We start from the raw sequence: 21492 nt of genomic DNA, 5'->3' as shown, positions 1-21492 counted from the left end.
ACCAGCAAATTTTTTGTAGTGCTGCCACTTCAACAATATTATTAGTTTTCATTTTTTTTGTATTCCAAAAATTTTAAATTGTTTGTCAATTCTAATACACTTAATACTAACTTAGTAAATATTAAAATGAAATATTAATATAATATCTATCATTTATACTTTCATAATTATGATATCAATTATTTTTTAGGTAACATCATTTATTTTTGTATATTGTATAATGATGATAATCAGTTGCTAAAATAAAGGGGTTGAATCTTAGCCTTTTTTTTGTTGAATATTAAATTCTGATTTTTTAAGGAATTTCAGAAGATATTTCTATTTTTTGTCTCATGTCGAGTTGAGAGACACTTTCGTTTTGTCTCGTACCGAGTTGAGAGATATTTTATTTTTGTCTCCTAATAAACAGAAACAGAGAAAGGGGTAGGGAAAAAGAACGAATACCAGATATATCCTGGTTCAGCCACTAGGTGCAATGTGGCCTACATCCAGTCTCCATCACAACAATGATAGAATTTCACTATCTTTTATAAGATTACAATTACCAATTCTTTCCTTAGGATCTACCCAATCCTATCAGAGACAAACCCATATTCTAAACTCAATCTGAATTTGACTAGGACTTAAAACTTAACTTTCAACCGCAAAATGCTAACCCAACTCGAAAGGAAATCCCCACAAGATCATGAAACACAACAGAAAGATGTACAAAGAAACTCTGTGATATCTATGGTTTTTTCTCTAATATTGATCACTGCATTTTCCTTCTTATTGGCTTTTTCTTACAAACTTCACTATGTTTACCTTTCTCACCATGAGACTCAGACAGACAATACTAAGAAAAAGAAAATAAAATGAACATCTTTGAAGGAAAAGAACACTGTTAGCTTCGGGTAGCTATGAGAACTCTGTGCTTTACTCTTTCTCTCCTTGATCTCAACCCTTGGCCGTTCACCCTTAATATAGAAGGGAAAGCTTCTAAGGTTGAAACCGGTTCAATCAAGCAACTTCTTCTCCAACCAAAAGCAGCAACGATTCGAACAAAAAGAAGAGAGAGGAAAAACCAAAAACCAACATGCATGTACCTCTCTCAACCCATCAAGCTCCTTCAATTAGAACCCTTGATATTGTCTTTGTCTCCAAGAAAGGATTTGGACCCTTGATGATCCTCTAACCCAGGACAGCTTCTTGCCTTCCATTTTTTGCTTCTTCTTACGTTTAGCTCAGCGGCTATCTTCTTTCTTTGATGAATAAAAATGAAAATGAACTTTTGCAACTGAGATCTTCTTTCTGACAGAGGCGGATTGCTTCTATTTTTGGTTTCAAAATTCTTGAAGCCCTTCTTCAATTCATGCTTTCAATGGCAAAAATCTTACTTTACTTTTCTTCAGATCTTTGAGGTAATGATCTTTTATAGCCTTTTTTCATAGGCTTCTTTGTGACTTCACTTTTTCTTCTGATAACTTCTATCTTCTTCTCTGTTGATTGATATGACCGAAAAGCAAAGAGAGAAGAGACAAAACTTTCAATGCACAATAAACTCAATTTAATTTTGAGTTTCGGTTACCAAGAAAAGTAATCAATTGAAATGAACTTTGAATTCCATTCACCAAAAGAAGTGGGTAACCGAACCAAGCTTTGGATCAATTCTTTCTCTCTTCTTCCAATTCGGAGTTGGTCCATCATAATGTTGACTTGGGCTTTGTATTGCTTTTTTGGCCCAATCTTTTTCATTATCCTATTAAAAATTCAGCTACATTGCAGCCGAGGCTTGGATGAGTTTTGTATTACTTTCTTGGCCCAATCTGTTTTATTATCCTATTAAAGATTCAACCACATAGTATGAAATAATTTTGGATAAAGGCTGAACATTCTTTAATTACATTGGGCTTGATTTAATTTGGCCCAATACAAAATCTGCACACTAACAAACCTATCAACCAAACAATTGGAGGTAAATAATAATTTAATAATTTTTTAATCAATATTTAATAACGTTTGATCATCAAATTCGATACAAGTTTTTCAAACTCAACAAAAATAAGATTTACTTTATATTATGGTAAATAATATCCACTGCTCATTATTTTCACTTGTGAACTAAAATTCTCCTAAGAAAAAAAATTTAAAAAAGGAAAATTCTTAAGAACTTAGAACATGATTATACCTTTTGTTCATGGACACCACACTATTTCACTAAGTTCATAATAAGTGAGCCCCCATGGCCATCAATTTTCATTCAACCAAGCCCTTTTCTATCTTTCTCTTCGATTTGAACCTCGGAGACATGCAAAGGTTTCTCATTCTTTTCCATTTTATTTCAGAAGTGGGGTTTGGCTGTCGGATAGAGTACAGTGGTTGTGAAAGTGAGTTTTAAGGGAAAAAAAAAAAAAAACATGCACACACTAATAAGCTATGGGTAAAATGGTATTTTACAAGTTCACAATATGCATGGTTCTCTTTGCTTTGATTGTTTCTATCGTTCCAACCATTTCATGAAAAGAAAAAAAGATTCTCGTTTATAACAAAAGGTTGATAATGCATGTACCAACCTCTTTGGAGGATCTTTGATAATTAGTCCACTTTTACTCGTGGTTTTGACCAAGGGCAATTTTAGTGCACTAAAAAAAATTTTGTTGACCAGTAATGAGATTATTATGATCCCATTCCCATTCCAAACTGACCTAATGATATCAATTATTGCCTCTAGTAATGCACGTGCTATGCATGTCCACTAAAGGTGATTGAACAACATCTAGTTTTTAATTCGAGGTTAATATTGCTTCATTTCTTCACCAACGTAACAATAATGTAATAATAATATATATCTTATTTCAGAAAATTTAATATTACATATTTTTTATTGGATTAATTATTGAGGAAATTTTGATTTTACTAGAAAATAACCAAGTTTTTCTTTATGGAAATTTAGGTAGATAAAACATAAGGAGCCAACTTCCTTCAACCAATGTTATAGCCAACATTCATCACTCAAAATTGAATATTTAAAAAAATAAAAAACTAAAATTAATTAAAACATTCAAAACACAAATAAAAACATATTTAAAAGTTAAACAAAGTAAAACTAATTTAATTATGATATAAAATTTAGGATTTAAATTTTAGAATTTAGGATTTAAAATTTATAATTTAATATTTAGAACTTAAGATTTAGAATTTATTAAGACTAGAATTTAAAGTTTAGAATTTAAAATATAGAACGGTCGGAAGTGGCGATGGTAGCTAGTTAGCGGTTGTTGGCAATGGAGTTCAATAATGGTGGTGGTCGGCCGATGGTTGTTGATGGTGGTTGTAGCCGGTGATGATGGTCGATAACCGTGGTGGTGATGAAACTATAATAGTGAAAGAAAAGAGAATAAAAAATGGGTAAAAGAATAATTTAAAAAAAATTATAGATAAATAAATTTTTTTACATGTTATCAGAAATTTGTTTATTTATTATTAGTTTTTTAGCACTACCCATACCCGTATAGCTATTCTACCATGATGGTTAAGAGTCCATGGTTATTAAAAAAAAAGTGAATAATTCAACGATGATATATATCTTTCTATAAAAATTACATTGTGAACTGTTACATAAATTAATATATTTGATCGAATAATGTAATACTTTATAATATGGTATTCATGTAAAGACATCATCATTAAAGTATCCATCTTAAAAAAAAAAACTTAAATTATATAATAATGTATTGTATAACCTATTTGTTATTACAAATAGTCCTAGTTTTAATAAGTTATTAAATTATGTAAACAAACTAAAATTATATTAGAATCATTTCATAGATATCGAAGTACAAATTTTATTATTTAAAGTATTTTATTTTAATTTTTATAACTTATAAGGATTAATCGCTACGTACAAATGTTTTGTGATTACAAGCATTATAAGTCTGAAGAGAATGAAATCTACTAAACGTATTGTTTATATTACGTGCCTCTTTAGCATACTTTTAAATCAATTCAAATCAATTAATACGCAAATGTATAACTTCTATTTTTTAAAATATTTCATTTTTTTTCCGGAGTTTCTTACCAAATTTGTTGGATCTCCTTCGTGCGTTCTCTCTTTACCTTTTCATTTGTTATTTTACCTGCGTTTATCATTGGTTTCTTCTTCGTCATTTACTTGCGTTTTCTTTCTCTATATTCTTGCTTCGTTTTTTTTTTCGATTTTCATGATTTCTGAAAATCAAGCTTTGAAATCGTTTTGAAAATAATGGAATTTCAGAAATACACCTAAACGATTACAAAAATACACCCAAATGATTACAGAAATACACTCAAACGGTTACAGAAATACACCCAAAGGATTTAAGAAATACACCCAAAATATGGGGGAGACAGTATATTTCTTTTTGAAATCTTTTAATGTTTTGTTGGTTAACGATGAGGCACATGGCAGAGACAATCTAAAAAAAAAACTAAAAGAACAGTAAAATAGTACCTTGAATAATGTTTCTTCATTTTTTCTGGTGATTTTTCATGGAGATTTGTATCTTTTCTTCTTGATTTCTTCTACTCTTCACGAGGAGTTTGAACATTTCTACAGAATCGTAGTTTGTTTTAAATGTCATTTGAATATTGACGGTTTGCGTTTTGATTAAGAAAGAAGAGGAAGAGTGAACGTGTTGTGAAAGGGTGATTAAGGCGCGTGCGTTGGATGTTCGATTCTAAAAGAGTGGTGTGCGTATTTTTTTAGTAAACTTGAGTCAATTTGTATATTTTATAAGCCAAAAACTTATATGTGTAGCAGCCTGAACTTATAAATGTCTTTGAGTATGAATTAATTAATTTGAAATTCAGTAACTAATTTATTAAACTGGTCTGGTCCGATCCCTCCACAACACACACATATAATACATTATTTGATGCGGACACATACTCGTCCCCCCTCCCCTAAAATACATTTAATGTCTTTTTTTAATTCTATTTTCACTTGTTTTTATAGTCACATATTAAAGCAAAACTAAATTTATTATATTCATAGATTTGTTTAAATCTTAAATAAAATATTATTATAATAGCCTTTTAAATTTTATTATTCAAAAATAGTTTATATTTATAGTTTTCATTATTCTAATTTTTATTTAGTATTGCTTATCTTAAATATTATTCATAAATCATTCATATTATTAAATGAAATATTATTGATTATAATTTTCACCATTTTGAACATTAATATTATATATTACAAATTATGATTAATTATTATTATTATTGTATGAAAATATCATTCTTATTTTATAGTGAAAATTGAATAATAAAAGGTGCTTGTTTAATGTTACAACATAAACTTAATTAATTTATCTATTGTTCTAATCAATAAATTTGCATGAGATATAAATGATATAAAATAACGAAATAGTGCTACGACGATAATAGCACTAGAGCAGCATGACGCAAATATATTATTACTCAATGATTAACAACTAAATATTATTATTACAAAAATATTATGTACACACTAAAATCAGTTACTAAAATTAATTATTAATATATTTATATATAAATATATATATGATTTAATTTTTTTTAATTTATATTTTATACTGGTGGCTGATTTTGGTATGTACTTAACATGATTCTTGTTATTAATCCGTGTATGGTGAGTAACTTTTATGTCGCTCATTTTAATAAGGGAAAGGAGCAACACTTTACTCTTGATAATGGTACAAATGCTATAGCTAGCTAACCCATTAGTGAATTTTTGTTTCTCAAATCCAATAAAAAGAGAAAGACAAATATATATGTAATGTCGTCAAGTGCTATTTTTTATTTACATGTTAAGATTCTAGGGTTTTGTGCGTGATAATTGATAATGGAATCCAAGAGAGACGAACAGAGTGGTGGGTATGTATTTCATAGCGCAATTAACTATAAGATGTTGGATAGCATATTTGAGTTCTCTTTTTTGTAAAGCTCAAAATCATCGTTTGGTAATAACCAAAATCTAATATATAAAGGCAAAATCATGCTATATATATAACCGGAATAAAGTTAACAGTGTTTCATTTAGAGACAGAAAGCATAGCATTAAGAACATCGATTTTATAACATATGTTTGTTTCATTTGCCTTAGCTTCTTCTTCATACTCGTTTATATACATCTTAACAAAAAAAAAAAAAGCCAAATAGGAAAAGTTCGTGTATATATAAGCACATTTCTAACACCAAGATTGTTTTCTTTTCTAATTCTCTTCTATATGTCATTTTCTTGTTTCTTAACAATATTATCAGAAAAAAAAAATTATTACAAATTTTATGTCTATAAAAAATTATAAATTTTTAAAGTTTATAAGTATAGAATAACTATCGATAGTTGATCTAAGAGACAATCATTCCTACATGTGAGAGTAGCTAGGAATGATGAGAGAAATATATATTACAATTTACAACCCTGTATTTATTAAAAGATAATATCTCTATAGATTTTATATATGTTAGGTAGTCCTCATGTGTTAAAAATCAAGTTTTGATGCATTTGCTTTTTTACCACGGAAAATACGCACAAACTAAATAACGGAGACCACTTTAATAAAGACACTAAAAATATCTTTTTTTAAATTAGTTAATAATAAATTTAATTGTTTGTATTATAATTATTAAATCCGATTTGATCCGATCAAATTACATAATCTAAATCGAATATCTTTAAATTTTTTGATAAAAAGTCAAATATATCCCTAATTTTTTGGTTTGCGGACATTTAAATCCCTAAAAATTTAAAAATATAATTAAATTTCTAAAAAAATAGATTTATTATTATTGTTATAAAAAAATTAATTTTATTCTAATTTGTTAAGAAATTAAAAAATAACTTATTTATTAATACGTTCAATAATAATGTCACACGTAAGCGTTTTACAAAAAGACGTTTTATGAGTATCCCCACAAATAACACCACTAAGCCATGCAAAGCGGTGGTGGGACGGTTGGTGAATTGTGCAAGATAAGGGTTTATGAGTTAGGATTAGAAAGGATATAAAAATAGAATTGACTAAGGACTAGAAATGAGATGGGTTTGAGAATGAAATTAAGATTATTAGAGAAAGGAATAATAGTTTAAAAAGATCAGTTATTTTACATATGTAATTTCACATTATGTTATCAGTTATTTTTCACATTATGTCATTATTTTCTCAAAAACAAAATAACAAAAGAAACTTAAAATCATTGTTTTTGTGCTTTTTAGGACTGTTTTATGGAAATGAGGAGGTATATGGAATCAATGGAGTATCTGTACAATGTATACAATATAATTTAGAGATGTTCGATTCAGTAGGATATCAGATATTTATTATTACTAGTATTCGGATGGTTATTTTAGATAGTATGAGTGTATTGTGTTTGAGAAATTAGTAGTATTTTATCCTGGATGTTCAATTTTTTTAACTAATATTAAGTCAAATAAATAATCCATTATACATATTATACAAATATTTCATTAACTCCCAAGCGGGATTCGAAATAAAAGGCTAAATAAGAACGTTTACACCAATGAGAGGGGAGATAAGAGAAAAAAATATAACCTGTGTTTATCCGAGTTGTTGAATGCAGATGGACTGCTACTTACTCAAGCTAAAGAAGCATACACTTATTGTATCCAACATTAGGAATTTGATGGGAAATAACTGCTTTCAACATCTTTTAATTACGATCACCAACTGGCACCTAAGTCCCCTAGAACTTTCTTCACCTAAGTCATCATCATTAATAAAATAAGACACCATGTGACTTATTTGCAGGATTAACTTATTATAAAAGCAAAAAATCTCCAATACCTAGCGCGTATTATTCTGAATTTCTGATGGCCAACCCACTTGAAAAAATAAGTGAGCTAAAGATGGGGTCAAACCAAATCAAACTTCTTCATTGAGGCAAGGTTACAAGTTTCTCTAATGGAGTTAAAAAGTTGTTCCATATAATGATGAGCTGCTTCAACTAGGTTAAGTGTCTACTTGGAGCATGAATGCCATGGCCTTCAATAAGCGTTTTGAAATCCTGGCCCTTCTAATTTTAGTTGTGAATAATGTTGCTGCTCAGAAGAAGGATGGGTTAGGAGCTTCTTTTATATTTGGAGACTCATTGGTGGATGCTGGAAATAACAACTATCTTTCAACTCTTTCTAAAGCAAATATTCCTCCTAATGGAATTGATTTCAAGGCCTCTGGAGGAAACCCCACTGGCCGCTATACCAATGGTAGAACCATTGGTGACATTGTAGGTAATAATTATTTGTCTCATGCATTGTAGGTAATAATATATATTGAAATTAAATTAAACAATACACATATTTATATATAAATAATATAATAGCGGATTTGATGACTAAATTTTAATATGCACATAATATTTTTTCTTTGAATAATGCTCAAAAACTCTCCTAAAACAAAGAAATCCATACGATATTTTGTTATTATAAAAATAGCTTTGGCATACTTTTAATGTTTTTTAAAATAATAGTATTTAAATAATTAGTTTTAAATATGAGAAATTTTAAATAACTAATTAAATTTTTTTGCATTTGTCCCATATTTGAGTCAACATTAGTTATTTTTTTTTATCTTATAAACTTTTTTTTTTTTACCAAAAATAAGAAACTTGAATCCGCGACCTTTTAAGTGAGGATAGAAAAATTATGTCATTTGAGTTATAATTTATAACTTGATTTATAACCCTTCTCTCGGTGTATAAAAGAGTGATAAATGTATTATTTTCCCTTCTTTTTAAGCACATTTGTTATCATTATATAAGCTATTTTCCCCCAAAATATGATGCCTTGCTTTTAAGAAAAGAAAAATAAAACAATGAAATAAAAACTATTTTCAGGAGAGGAATTGGGACAACCAAACTATGCTGTCCCATTTTTGGCCCCAAATGCAACTGGGAAAGCTATACTTTACGGAGTGAATTATGCTTCAGGAGGAGGAGGAATTCTTAATGCAACTGGAAGAATATTTGTCAGTATTGGAAACTCCCTTAAATAATTTCTTAATAGTTCTATTCATTATATTTAGAAAGAAAAATGATTGTTGTATGTTTTATGCCATGTGCATAACTTTTTGCAGGTGAATAGGATAGGGCTTGATATTCAAGTAGATTACTTCAGCATAACAAGAAAGGAGATTGATAAATTGCTAGGTGAATCAAAAGCCAAAGAGTACATAATGAAGAAATCAATTTTCTCCATTACTATTGGAGCCAACGATTTCCTCAACAATTATCTTCTCCCAGTTCTCTCTATTGGGGCCAGAATTTCTCAAAGCCCAGATGGTTTCATAGATGACATGATTACTCATTTCAGGGCCCAACTTACTGTAAGCAACTTTATCAATAGGATTGGTTCAAGACCCCCCCCAAAAAAAAAAAGGATTGGTTTGACCAGATTATCGATTTTTTTACTATTTATTCTGTTTTTTAATTATATAATTATTTTGTTGATCTTTATAGTTCTTCAAAATTTTTAAGTAGGTACTTATAATTTTTTCCTTCTAATTGAGTCATTGCACCAATTTTTTTTATTGGATCCTTATATATATTTTTTTATTTGAGTCTTTGCACTATTTTTTTTTTAATTAGGTCCCTATACAATTAAACTAGTTACTGTCAAGAGGGACTTAATTGAAAAAAAATCAGTACAGAGACCAAATTAAAAAAAAAGTATAAAGATCTAATTAAAAATTTTACAAAATTATAAAAACTAACAGAGGAATTACTGACAATCAATTTTTATCATAAATTAGACCAATTTAGAGATTGAATTTTGGTTAAACTGATTGAATCAACTAGTTGGATCTAGTTCTTATAACCATGTTTAGAAGATATAAGTGAAACATAAATAAGGTATACTAAACGAAAATTGAGAAGCATAAATTAAAAATTAAATTTACTAAATGATCAAAAAAGTAGTAAAATATAAGTGAAGTATAAATGTACAAGAATGATGAATGTAGCTAGCAATTGACTAATCTTAACCATGTATATCATCCAGATGTAATTAGTTTCTAATCAACAGTTTAGATACTCTGAGTAATATATTATACCTTCAGTCTTCAAAGAAGTATTTATTAAAAATAAGGTGAATTTTACTTTCTTTTATCCTTAACATTTTTGAAATTCTGCAAAATTACTCATTAATATTTAATTAGAGTTAATTTTATTCCTAACATTACTTTTTTTGCAATTAATTTTCAGTCAATTTTTTTCGGTTTTATCCTACTAACCCCAAATTTCTCCAAGTCCTCACCATTGCCATCAGAAAGATATACTTTATAAAAAAAATATATGAGAAATATTAAGAATTTATAATTTTTGTCATTTTTAGTTATTAACTTAATTTTTTTAGTCTAATCTAATAATTTAACAAAATATTTTATTCTATATTTTTAAATATTAATAATTTATTGATGGCCAAAAATAATAAATTCATATGACATCTAACATTTTTCAAAAAATATTTTACATGTGACTTATCATGAGTTAAGCCCTCATTTTTTTTTTTACCAAAGATAAGAGACTCAAATCCGCAACCAAGTATGAAAAGACTATGCCATTTGAATTATAATTCATTGACAGTTAAGCCTCTACTTTAATCCATGAAATTGATGAGTTGCACTGATTTGGTCTCTTATCAATAAAGAAAACAATATTAAAGAAAGAAACTCTAAGGATTAGCATTTTTATTAAAATCTGACCAGCACTTAGCCAGCAAATAAAAAATAAATAATTTTCTACCATTAGATAAAATCTCACACCATTAAAAATACTATTAATGACTAATTAATAGTTATAAATCACAAAATCTGGTAGCTCTAGAACTCCTTTTAAAGAAAACAATATTAAACAACATTGTGTAGCTTAACCGGAGCTGTTAAAGTAAACAATATTAAAGAAAACGCGATGAAGTTCATGAAACTCAAATACTTTAATTATCTTCACAAACTTGTGTGTTTGATCTGCAGAGACTTTACGAATTGGATGCTCGGAAGTTTGTGATTGGGAACGTTGGTCCAATAGGGTGTATTCCATACCAGAAAACAATAAATCAGCTGAATGAAGATGAGTGCGTGGATTTGGCAAACAAGCTTGCGCTTCAGTACAATGCCCGATTGAAGGATTTGCTCGCTGAGCTCAACGATAACCTCCCCGGTGCCACCTTTGTCCTTGCAAATGTCTATATATTTTTAAAATAAATTTAGATATAGTATATATTATTATTTATTAAAACAAAAAATATTTTAAATACTTGATATAATTAATATAAGGCATTAAAAATAATTAAAAATGTTAATTTATATTTTAATATCAATAAAATATCAAAATATCATTACATTTATCATAAAACCACTCATCCCAAAAGTTTAACACCTTTTGAATCTAAAACTCTGATACCATATCATGATACCACTCATCTCAGAAGCTTATGCTGATAGAAAAAGGTAACACTAATAGTTATATCTCTAATACTCTTTAAACATTTATTATACACATTGTACAAATATTCCATTGACTCTATACTTTTCCATATTTTATATATATGCGTATCCTCGTGTCATGTAAGATTTAAAACTCGCGCGTTGGCCTATCTCATGTCCGTGTCAATGTCCGTGCATCATAAGTTATTATTGGTATTTTAATAATATAAAATTACATCTAATAGTGTGAAATTCTTTTATTGATTAAATACTAATCAAATTTTAATAAAAATGCTACTGTCTAAATTTATTTTTTCAGGATTCACAACAGCAAGCAGAGCATGTTGCGGAAACGGGGGCCAGTTTGCAGGGATAATCCCATGTGGACCCACTTCAAGTATGTGCACCGATAGGTACAAGCATGTCTTCTGGGATCCCTACCATCCAAGCGAGGCTGCAAACTTAATCCTCGCCAAGCAGCTTCTTGATGGAGACAACAGATACATTTCTCCTATCAATCTCAGGCAGCTCCGAGATCTTTGATCTTTCACTTTCTGTACCCAATATTTGTCTGCATTTTACATACAATACCATTATTAAACACCTATTTAATTTTTCTTCACTAAACTATCAAAAACATTCACAAAAGATTGAAATGCGAACGAAATTAATCGTAAATTATGGAAACTCATTTGATAATTATGTTAAATTTGTGTCCCTTTGTCAAAATTGACCAACCGTTTGACTTTTGCCCTGGTAATAAAATGGAAGATAACATGATACAAGCATCTGATAAGGTTTGGTCAATTTTTGTTGAATACACATAATCATATATAATTATCATATGAATTTCTATTTTTTATTTTTGTTTTCATCGTTCACGTTTTTATCTTTTTGCAAATATTTTTGGTAATTTAGTTTTCTGTGTTGTATTTGTTGTCTATGAAACTGTAGCCGTGAAGAAGCACCTTTTGTGGATTGGCTTCTTTTTATTAATTACTGTAAAAAATACATGTAGTTTCACGGTCGTCACTTGTTTAATTAGCAATTACATTTGTGTTTTGAGTATTAATTACATTGACATGGTGATAAATGATAAAGTAGTCCCAAGAAATTGGACCTTGCCCTTCACTGGGTACACAAAGAAAATAAAGTAGTTTTTGATTTGTACTCAACTTATAACTCATGATTCAAGCAGAAATAGTCATTCTTCCTTTAATTAAGCAGAGAGAAATAATGTTTTTACTATTTTTTATAATATTAAGATATTTTTTAATCTTTTATTCAATCATTTTTAATATTAAAACTAAAAAGTCCATTAGACCAATCTATATAAAGATAAGAAAAATTCTACTATAACTATAGATGATATGGCTATGGTAGTTATCGATTGACTAAGTAACAATGAAATGACATCAATAAATTATAACTCAAATAATATTAACTAGTTTAAGATATAAGTATGGTAAACACGCTCCTAAAAATAATGTATATAACATTTTTTTCTCGTTAAATGAGATCAGTAGATTTGTTTTATGGGTTTTGTTAAATAAACAATGATTTTTGTAAATAATATAAACAATAGACTCTAAAATTGACCAAATAAAATAAAAAATACTCCACTCTTAAATTATCTCCTAAACTTTAATATTAGAATTTATACATCTAGTCAACTGAATATACAATTATTGTTAATTGTGCATGAGTAAATCGAATAAAAAAAATAACCATTCAATTAAAAATAATGAACATAATCATCTAGATACCTATTGAATTGAACATCCGATATATCAATTATTCACCAATACTTTTCTTTGTTTTATATATGGTTACCAACAAAGAACAAATCAAAAAGAAAAGGAAAAAAAAGAAGCACAAACTAAGACTCCATTTAACTCTTTTGATATAGATTGAGTCTCACTATTCAAAATGTGTTTAATTTTTGGAATTTCTTAGTAATCCAAATGTGACTAATTATGTACGTATTATGTATATATATAATTATATTGTATTTTATGTAGTTTCGTAAATTTTATATTTATTTAATTTAAATAAAAAATCTGTAAAATCTAAAAAAAATTATTAAAAATAGGAATGGTAATATATTTTCTATTTATTTATTTGTCGAAAACACAATTTTAAGCTAAAACCCTTCCATGTCCAACAAAGAAAAAACCAGCAAAAACCCTTCCCCTCTCCACTCCAGGACCAACCATGCGCCACCTCTTCCGTTTCGCCGCCGTCGCTCGACGCGAGAACCTTGTCTTCCTCCTCCGCAGGTACAGGTCACCGAAGCCAGCCACGGCACCGTCACCGCCAACCCCTCCGAAGCCTCCAAAGAAGCCGCAGAAGTTCAGCTTCCACGGCATCACGTGGGAGGACCCATACAGCTGGATGTCGAACCTGAACGACAAGGTTGCGATGAGGCACATGGATGTTTGCATGGAGCAAGAGGAGAAGTACACCGAAGCCGTCATGTCCGACTCCGAGAAACTTCAGAACAAGCTGCAGTTCGAGATGGCTTCGCGAATTCCCTTCGACCTCTCCACTCCCCCTCTACGATGGGGCCCTTGGTTCGTAACCTAGTAACTTACATCAGTGTAAACCACCATTACCGTATTAGAAAGATTATGACTTAAATAATTTAGCTCCTAAAACAAGTAACCGAAATTTGACAAAAATAGCCCAAAATCTAAGCAGTAGAAAAGGCCATTTTGTCGAAGGTTGTTCATATTCGGATGATTATCCGTGTATTTCTTTCTTTTTGGGGACTAAATCGGTAGTTTATTCTTGTTTTGGTTTAATTTTGAGGAGTTGTTGCAGGTTGTACTATCGTCGTGTTGAGGAAGGCAAACAGTACCCTGTGCTGTGCAGAAGGTTGGCCAGCTTGAATGACGAGTTCATTTCGCATAAGTATCCTCCTGCTGGGTTTGATTTTGCCTCTGGCAAGAGAATTGAACAAAAGCTTATTGATTACAACCAAGAAGCAGAGAGATTTGGAGGTCATTTTATTATATTTAAACATACTATATGGATTTAGATAAGAAGTGCCGTAGTAATAGTGGAAACTATTTTGAATCTTTTTATACATTCGACGCATTGGAAGTATAAAATTTTTCCTTTTGGTAATCTTAGCTAGCTTTTTGGGACACTTGTTAGCGAGACCTATTTTATATGAAATGTGCTAAGGAGGACTGAATTTAGTGGAATGGGCTAGTTTCAACTGTCTCTGTTGGTGAAGTTACCATAATGCCATGCCATTCCTGTTGGAAACTAAAGAAAGATCAATGAATGAAAGGTGGCAGGGTTGTTGTAATTATAGAAAAAGAAGAAAAGAAATCATATTTCAGATAAGAGTGGGTTATGTATTAGATTATGAAAAGGGGTAGATGCTCTGTGCTAGTTAGAGAAAAGAAATGAATATATGATTCTCTTGCAACTTGCAAGTGAATAGATTTATTCTAGAATGCTTAAAATGGTTTTCCTTCTCTTTTATTATTTAGGTTTCGCTTATGAGGAATTGTCTGAAGTTTCGCCGAACCATCAGTTTATTGCTTACACCATGTATGATAAAGACAATGACTACTTTAAGTTGTCTGTGAGAAATTTGAACTCGGGTTCCTTGTGTAGTAAGCCTCAGGTAGATCGGGTTTCAAACTTGGCATGGGCCAAAGATGGTCAGGCATTGCTTTACGTTGTAACAGATCAGAAGAAAAGGCCATATCGGTGGGTGAACTGTGAATTTCTTGTTTAATTAGTGCCTTGGTTGCCTTAGTTATGCTATTTTATGGTTACGATTATTAGCTTTCGGATCCATGTATAGTATTCATTGATCCTATCTGCCTGCTTAACACCGTAGGATCTACTGCAGTCTGATTGGATCAACTGATGATGATGCTTTGCTTTTGGAAGAATCAGATGAAAATGTTCACATTAATATACGCAACACAAAAGACTTCAGATTTGTGACTGTAAATACATTCACTACCACTTCTTCAAAGGTAAAAGATCTCCTCTGTAAAACTTTGTCAAGTGAAGATCCTTCTTACTGTATGGGAATTTGTAACAATTTTTTAGGTCTTTCTGATAAATGCAGCTGATCCATTATCCGGCTTGAAACTAGTTTGGGAATGCCCTTCTCTAGCTCATTGCATAATTGAGCATCACCAAGGTTACCTTTATTTATTTACAGATGCTCCAAGAGCTGGGCAATCAATTGATTATCATTATCTTCTCTGTAGTCCAGTGAATGATCCATCAAATCCAAGAAAATGGGAGGTAGTTTAGGACATTACCTTTTTCTCTTAATTAGTTGGTGGTTTCATGTTTATCACTGTTATGCTATTACACGATAATTTGGACGTGTTTATTTCAGACGTTGAGATATGCTATGTTTACAATAACTAGTTATGTTTTCTCATTTCACTTGCCTCTGAATATCAGACTTACCTTACATGTTATACCACTGCCTCATAAACTGCAGGAGGTATTTCTCAATGATGAAGATTTGATTGTTGAGGATGTTGATTTTAGTGACAAATACTTAGCACTGATTTTAAGGGAAGGTTGTAATTTTCGACTTTGTTCAGTTAAACTGCCATTGTCAACTGGGAAGGTAATCAAAGAGAATTTGCTATATCAGTCCCTTGATTATGAATTTTATCTTATTGAACTATTTGTACGGACAATCTTATTTTTGTCTTAGGGGGCAGTTAAACTCAGGAAGTTGGATATACGGTACTTGTCTCTTCCAAAACATGTTTGCCAAATTTCCCCTGGACCAAATTATGACTTCTACTCGTCGGTCATGCGGTTTATAATATCATCACCTGTGGTATGTAAATACAAGTACTACTAAGTTTTTGTCTTCTAGATAGTGTTGACTACATAGAACGTTTGCCGTCTTCCCTTCTCAAAAATTTCTGAAGATGTTGTCTCTTTATGTTTCTTTGATCTATTACCTTCATAACATATCTTTTCAAATGACTCTCAGTATTCATCAATCCCATTAAACATGAACTCAAGGAAAGTTTGAGAGCATGAACGGGAAACTGGTTTCGAACTAAGTTGTTTTGATTGATTTCGCTCAAGTATTCTGCAAGATATAATTGAAAATAAAACTGAGTGAATATGTGATGATGTATTTTGCCAGTGTGTCTGGTACCATTGGTTTTGGCTTTCTAATTATTTCTGAGCTACTTTCGTCCGTTCTATCTGATGCTTTGTTCCAATTTCTGGTGTGCTTGCTGTTGTTATATATGGCATGATTGCAAAATACTCCATTCATATATTACTTCCTCCGGAGAGATCATTCTTGTTCATTCTCTACTTGGAACAAAGTTCTATCCCAAAATTCCGTTAAGTTCACCAAGTTTCTTGCAGATGCCAGATGCTGTGGTTGATTATGAACTGACAACTGGTAGGTGGAACATTATTCAGCAGCAAAATATGCTTCATGAAAGAACACGAATACTTTATGGAGCAAATTCTGCAAGTGTCACCCTAGACAATGCAAATTCAAAATGTTCCGGTCCTGTGAATTCAAAGTTGGAAGATAGCCAGTCATGGAATGAATTGTCTGAATTTTACGCCTGTGAACAATTTGATGTCCCTTCAGCTGATGGGGTGAAGGTTCCTTTGACTATTGTTTTTTCTCGTAGTAATAAGCCAGAGGATAAAACACCTGGGATATTGCATGGACATGGAGCTTATGGTGAGTTACTTGATAAAAGGTGGCGCAGTGAACTAAAAAGCCTCCTAGATCGAGGTTGGGTTGTTGCATATGCTGATGTCAGGTAAGCAGTAAGCTACAAATGCTTTGGCCACTGTGTGCTCAATGCATTTTCGTATGGATACTATTCTTTTGTCGTACTCATGCGTGTAGTCTCTTATTTGTTTCCAAGTAACTGCAAATTGTTGCAATAATTTTTATCTTTTCAAGTCTCAAATCTCTGACCTATGAACATTTTGGCTGTTCTGTTTCAGAGGTGGCGGTGGTCATGGTAAAAAATGGCATCATGAAGGGAGACGTACAAAGAAACACAATTCAATCAATGATTATATTTCCTGTGCCAAGTTCCTCATTGAAACAGATATTGTGGAGGAAAATAAATTGGCAGGTTGGGGATATAGCGCCGGAGGACTCTTGGTTGCTTCTGCCATTAATCAACATCCAGATTTATTCCGTGCTGCAGTCTTAAAGGTTTCCAAGTATTTCTGAGCCTCTTTGGGATTTTACATTTTCTTGCTCTAGTTTAAAACATTAATTCAAATAATTTCTTATTCCTTGTTTGTGCTTTAGGTTCCATTTTTAGATCCTACCAACACTCTTCTGTATCCTGTCCTACCACTTATAGCGGCTGATTATGAAGAGTTTGGCTACCCTGGGGACCTTAACGATTTTCTTGCAATTCGAGACTACTCTCCATATGATAATATTCAAAAGGATGTTCTTTATCCAGCTGTGTTAGTAAACTCGTCTTTCAATACAAGGTTAGTTCTGATGCCTTTGCATCAGTTGGTATCCATGTTTCTTAATTGGTTGACTTGTGTTGAAGTGTTAAGACATAAGAGAGAAGATCCTTGTGATTAAAGTGGAACAATGAAATCAGATGTGTTTCCATGCTAGGCATTTCTCAAATGTTCCTCTCCTTGAAAAATATAATTTAAACAATGGAAGGATTCCACATATAGAACTTTTCTTGCACTGTCAAAAACTCACTGTACCCTTATTTCCTTAGATTATCTGCACATTTTTATTCTTTATTTGAATGTAGTAAAAAAGTCAGACAAACTGACCATACTAAACTAATGCACCTCTGATTTTGTGCTTCCGTGATCCAGATTTGGTGTATGGGAAGCTGCAAAATGGGTTGCACGAGTTCGTGATCATACTATATATGATCCGAAGCGGCCAATATTACTGAATTTGACCACGGATTTAGTGGAGGAAAACCGTTATTTGCAGTCTAAGGAGTCAGCATTAGAGGCTGCATTTCTTATCAAAATGATGGATTCTTAGATATGCCAACTGATATTAAAAAAGAGAAATGGCAAAATCAACCTCCAATGAGAAGTTCAGCTGGTGAAACATTTGCCTTCCAATTTCCAAATCCAATGGAGAAAGCGACTTTCATGCAACAATTTGAAAGTTTATTACCTGTAAATGTCACTGGTTTATTGTTTCATAACCAACATGTAATAATTCTTATATGTCTTGACGACAATGAATAATAGCATAGTTATCTCTTGTATCATTAATCCATGACTTTGGCCTTTTCATACTACAGATCCTATAGCTCTATGACTTGCTCGTTTTTGTTGTCTAGCTATTTACATGTCTTTTTCTTTTCTTTTTTTTTTCCGTATTGGTTATTTTCATATCTTTGATAATGATATCGGTGATTGGTGAATGGTGAATGACAATAGACATCTTTGAAAAGTTTGAAATATTAAATTATTGTAGGTCAAATACATTGCAGGGAACCTGATTTTGTCTATGGACCGCTTTCTTTCTACTACTTCAGTAGTGACACGCACAATTCTCTCTTGTGGATTATATAAGCTTAACTTTCTGTATGTATTTTGGCTTGTTGGTTCCGTTTGGTTACAACGATATGATAAAATCAGATATAAAAAATAAAAAGATAAAAATTAGTATTTTTATATTTTATTTGATAATAAATTAATTATAAGAAATAATAAATTATAAAAATTTAATTTATTTTTATTTTGTTCTATAAAAAATAAAAAAAGTATAATAATAAAAAATATACAATCTAAAAAACTACTAGAAAGATTTAATTATTAAAAATGATTAAATTTTAAAATATTTAAAGAGAAGCACCAAACTAAGTTGGGTTGGTCTAACAATTAGTCCATTAGTCCACTTAAATAAGTGTTGGGGAGTTCGAATCCCGTCTTGTGCATGCAACAATTATATAAAGAAAAAGAAATAGGTGAGGAAGTTGATATTATTCTTTTATCCTTGAGAAATGTTTTGATGATATGAATAATATAGTAAAAATAAATGGCATGTATTTTGATGATTGTGATTGACTAAGGTTTGATTTGTAGAAAATATAGAAATAGTAGCTATGAATTAATAACTAATATGTACTAACAATTGAAATGGAATTCTAACAGTCAAAAGATACGAAAAGGACATAAGTTTGAGGTAATAGAGATACAAATAAAGAGTTAGACTAAGATTACTAAAGTGAGCAGTATGAGTCTTGGTCCCTTGTTGATGCTAAGATATCTGATATCTGATGTGGCAAGATTTTAAGTATTTAAAATTGAAGATTCGGATGTTCTAGCTGGATCTGTAAGATTGAGCCAAATATAAGAGAATTATACATGATGATACAAATTGCAATAAGAAAACAATGTTGGTGAAATGTAGCATTCTGATCGACAATAAAGTCACAGCAATGTGAACTAAGAAATAAATTGCTTTTTATGAGGAAAACCTGATGTATATATAAATCATAAAAGATTTAAAGAATACCTGATGTTAAACGCATTGTTATATATTTCTAAAGACTTCAGGGTAAACAATATTCTCAATCTTGTCTGTGTTTTCATCATGAGCAATTAAAATTTTTAACCTTTTCTTATTTCTCACTCTTGAGATGGCAACATAAAGTTGGCCATGTATGAAAACAGGTTTTTTATGTAGTAATCTCACGTGTTCCAAGGACCGTCCTTGACTTTTGTTTATTGTCATTGCGTAAGAGAGCATTACAGAAAATTGTCTCTTTTGGAATCTAAATGATAACCTGACATCTAACAGTGTGAGTGTCATTCTCGGAATGAAGACCTTATCGACACAGTTGTTGGAATTTAACAATTGTGCCTCGATGACTTTATCTCCAAGTCTTGTAATTATCAACTGCATACCATCGCAAAGCCCTTATGAGTGATTAATGTTTTTAATAAGCATAACAGAACAACCAACCTTTAGCTTCAATTCATGATTTAGAAACCCTGAGCACCTAATTGTTGCTAAAAACCTTGGTGTGTGCATGGCTTCAATTGCATTGACACCTCCTTCAAAAACACATTTATTGGAACTCACATACATCTTGCATTCATTGTTATTCAATGCAGTCATGTAATCATTCAGCTCATCTACGACATAAATTGTAGGAACTAAAATCGTTCGGCCTTTCAAGTGGCTTTCATTAGCCATGTTAGCAATGTAATCAGAATATGTTGCTTGAACAATTCCTTGAATAAGATTATTATAATCAGTGATAAGAAATTCATGCGGTATTTTAATCATATTGCATCCATCAGATGTTCCTTCTGATTTTTCGTTTCCAACTTGTAGAATCCAATTAGCAAACTGTTTTAAATCTTCTACCTGAGTATCTGTAGTCATAGATTGCCATCGTATGTTTACATTGAGCCTTAATATTTCATAATGTTGCCATAGGTATGAGGAGTTTAAAGACGCATTTATGATGTCTTGTCGTTCTTTTTGGAATCACTGGCAAGATTTTCCTAAAATTCCCATCGAAGACAATTGTTTTACCTCCGAATGGAACTTGTAGGTTCTGATCATCGTTGAACCTCATCAAATCTCTCATTGTCTTATTCGATGCCTCGAAGCAAAATTTGCTCATCATAGGAGCTTCGTCCCTAATAATTAGCTTAGCCTTTACAATTAATTCTGCTAATGGACTTCCTTATTTGATGTTGCAAATAGAGAACTCATCTAGAGTTAATGGTATAGCAAAGCTAAAATGTGCAGTTTGACCTCCAGGTAACAACAGAGAGGCAATGCCGCTAGATGCAACAGTTAACACTATTTGTCCATTTGATCTTATTGCGAAAGCTAAAAATTTTCAAAGGAAAGTTTTTCCTGTACCTCCATAGCCATACAAAAAGAATACATGTCCATGTTGACTTTTTGTAGCATTGATGATCTTATCATAGACCTTCCTTTGCTCTACAGTTAATTTTGAGAGGCACTCATTGTGTTGGCCTTCTAATACATCACGATCATAATTTAACTCATCAAAGATCATTTGTTTTGCAGTCTGAGGTA

General features: G+C 30.9%; 3 protein-coding genes across 4 annotated transcripts in view; 2 read left to right on the top strand and 1 right to left on the bottom strand.

Moving 5' to 3' along the window:
• The window catches only part of LOC107460464 (uncharacterized), a 46564-nt gene that overhangs the window by 11987 nt on the left and 13085 nt on the right, over nucleotides 1-21492 (bottom strand). The gene's annotated exons all lie outside the window — the stretch shown is intronic.
• LOC107462816 (GDSL esterase/lipase At2g23540) lies at nucleotides 7957-12510 on the top strand. The gene is made up of 5 exons (XM_016081849.3): nucleotides 7957-8248; nucleotides 8854-8984; nucleotides 9093-9341; nucleotides 10986-11201; nucleotides 11718-12510. The coding sequence occupies exons 1-5, from the start codon at nucleotides 7990-7992 to the stop codon at nucleotides 11979-11981; spliced, it is 1119 nt and encodes a 372-aa protein (XP_015937335.1). The 5' UTR covers nucleotides 7957-7989; the 3' UTR covers nucleotides 11982-12510.
• On the top strand, nucleotides 13606-18698 carry LOC107461331 (uncharacterized). 2 transcript variants are annotated; one of them, XM_016080809.3, is made up of 11 exons: nucleotides 13606-14011; nucleotides 14262-14440; nucleotides 14942-15164; nucleotides 15310-15439; nucleotides 15516-15716; nucleotides 15922-16053; nucleotides 16144-16272; nucleotides 16821-17233; nucleotides 17424-17640; nucleotides 17740-17930; nucleotides 18282-18698. In XM_016080809.3, exons 1-11 carry the CDS (start codon nucleotides 13653-13655, stop codon nucleotides 18457-18459), a joined length of 2352 nt encoding a protein of 783 aa, XP_015936295.1. In that variant the 5' UTR covers nucleotides 13606-13652; the 3' UTR covers nucleotides 18460-18698. The 2 variants fall into 2 exon arrangements, with proteins under 2 accessions (XP_015936295.1, XP_015935644.1); XM_016080158.3 differs by having other exon boundaries at nucleotides 15298-15439.

This window comes from Arachis duranensis, chromosome 1, assembly GCF_000817695.3.
Source record: "Arachis duranensis cultivar V14167 chromosome 1, aradu.V14167.gnm2.J7QH, whole genome shotgun sequence".
In the NCBI taxonomy this organism is placed as follows: Eukaryota; Viridiplantae; Streptophyta; class Magnoliopsida; order Fabales; family Fabaceae; genus Arachis; species Arachis duranensis.
The sequence above is the reverse complement of the archived record's forward strand: the minus strand, read 5'-3'. Positions and strand labels throughout refer to the sequence as shown.

Excerpts from the sequence above, each read along its gene's own strand:
- LOC107462816 (XM_016081849.3), top strand. The coding sequence starts at position 7,990 with ATGAATGCCATGGCCTTCAATAAGCGTTTTGAAATCCTGGCCCTTCTA. Across the intron at positions 8,249-8,853 it reads AACCATTGGTGACATTGTAG|GAGAGGAATTGGGACAACCA; the intron begins GTAATAATTATT and ends AACTATTTTCAG. Across the intron at positions 8,985-9,092 it reads ATGCAACTGGAAGAATATTT|GTGAATAGGATAGGGCTTGA; the intron begins GTCAGTATTGGA and ends AACTTTTTGCAG.
- LOC107461331 (XM_016080158.3), top strand. The coding sequence starts at position 13,653 with ATGCGCCACCTCTTCCGTTTCGCCGCCGTCGCTCGACGCGAGAACCTT. Across the intron at positions 14,012-14,261 it reads CCTCTACGATGGGGCCCTTG|GTTGTACTATCGTCGTGTTG; the intron begins GTTCGTAACCTA and ends GAGTTGTTGCAG. Across the intron at positions 15,165-15,297 it reads CAGAAGAAAAGGCCATATCG|GATCTACTGCAGTCTGATTG; the intron begins GTGGGTGAACTG and ends TTAACACCGTAG.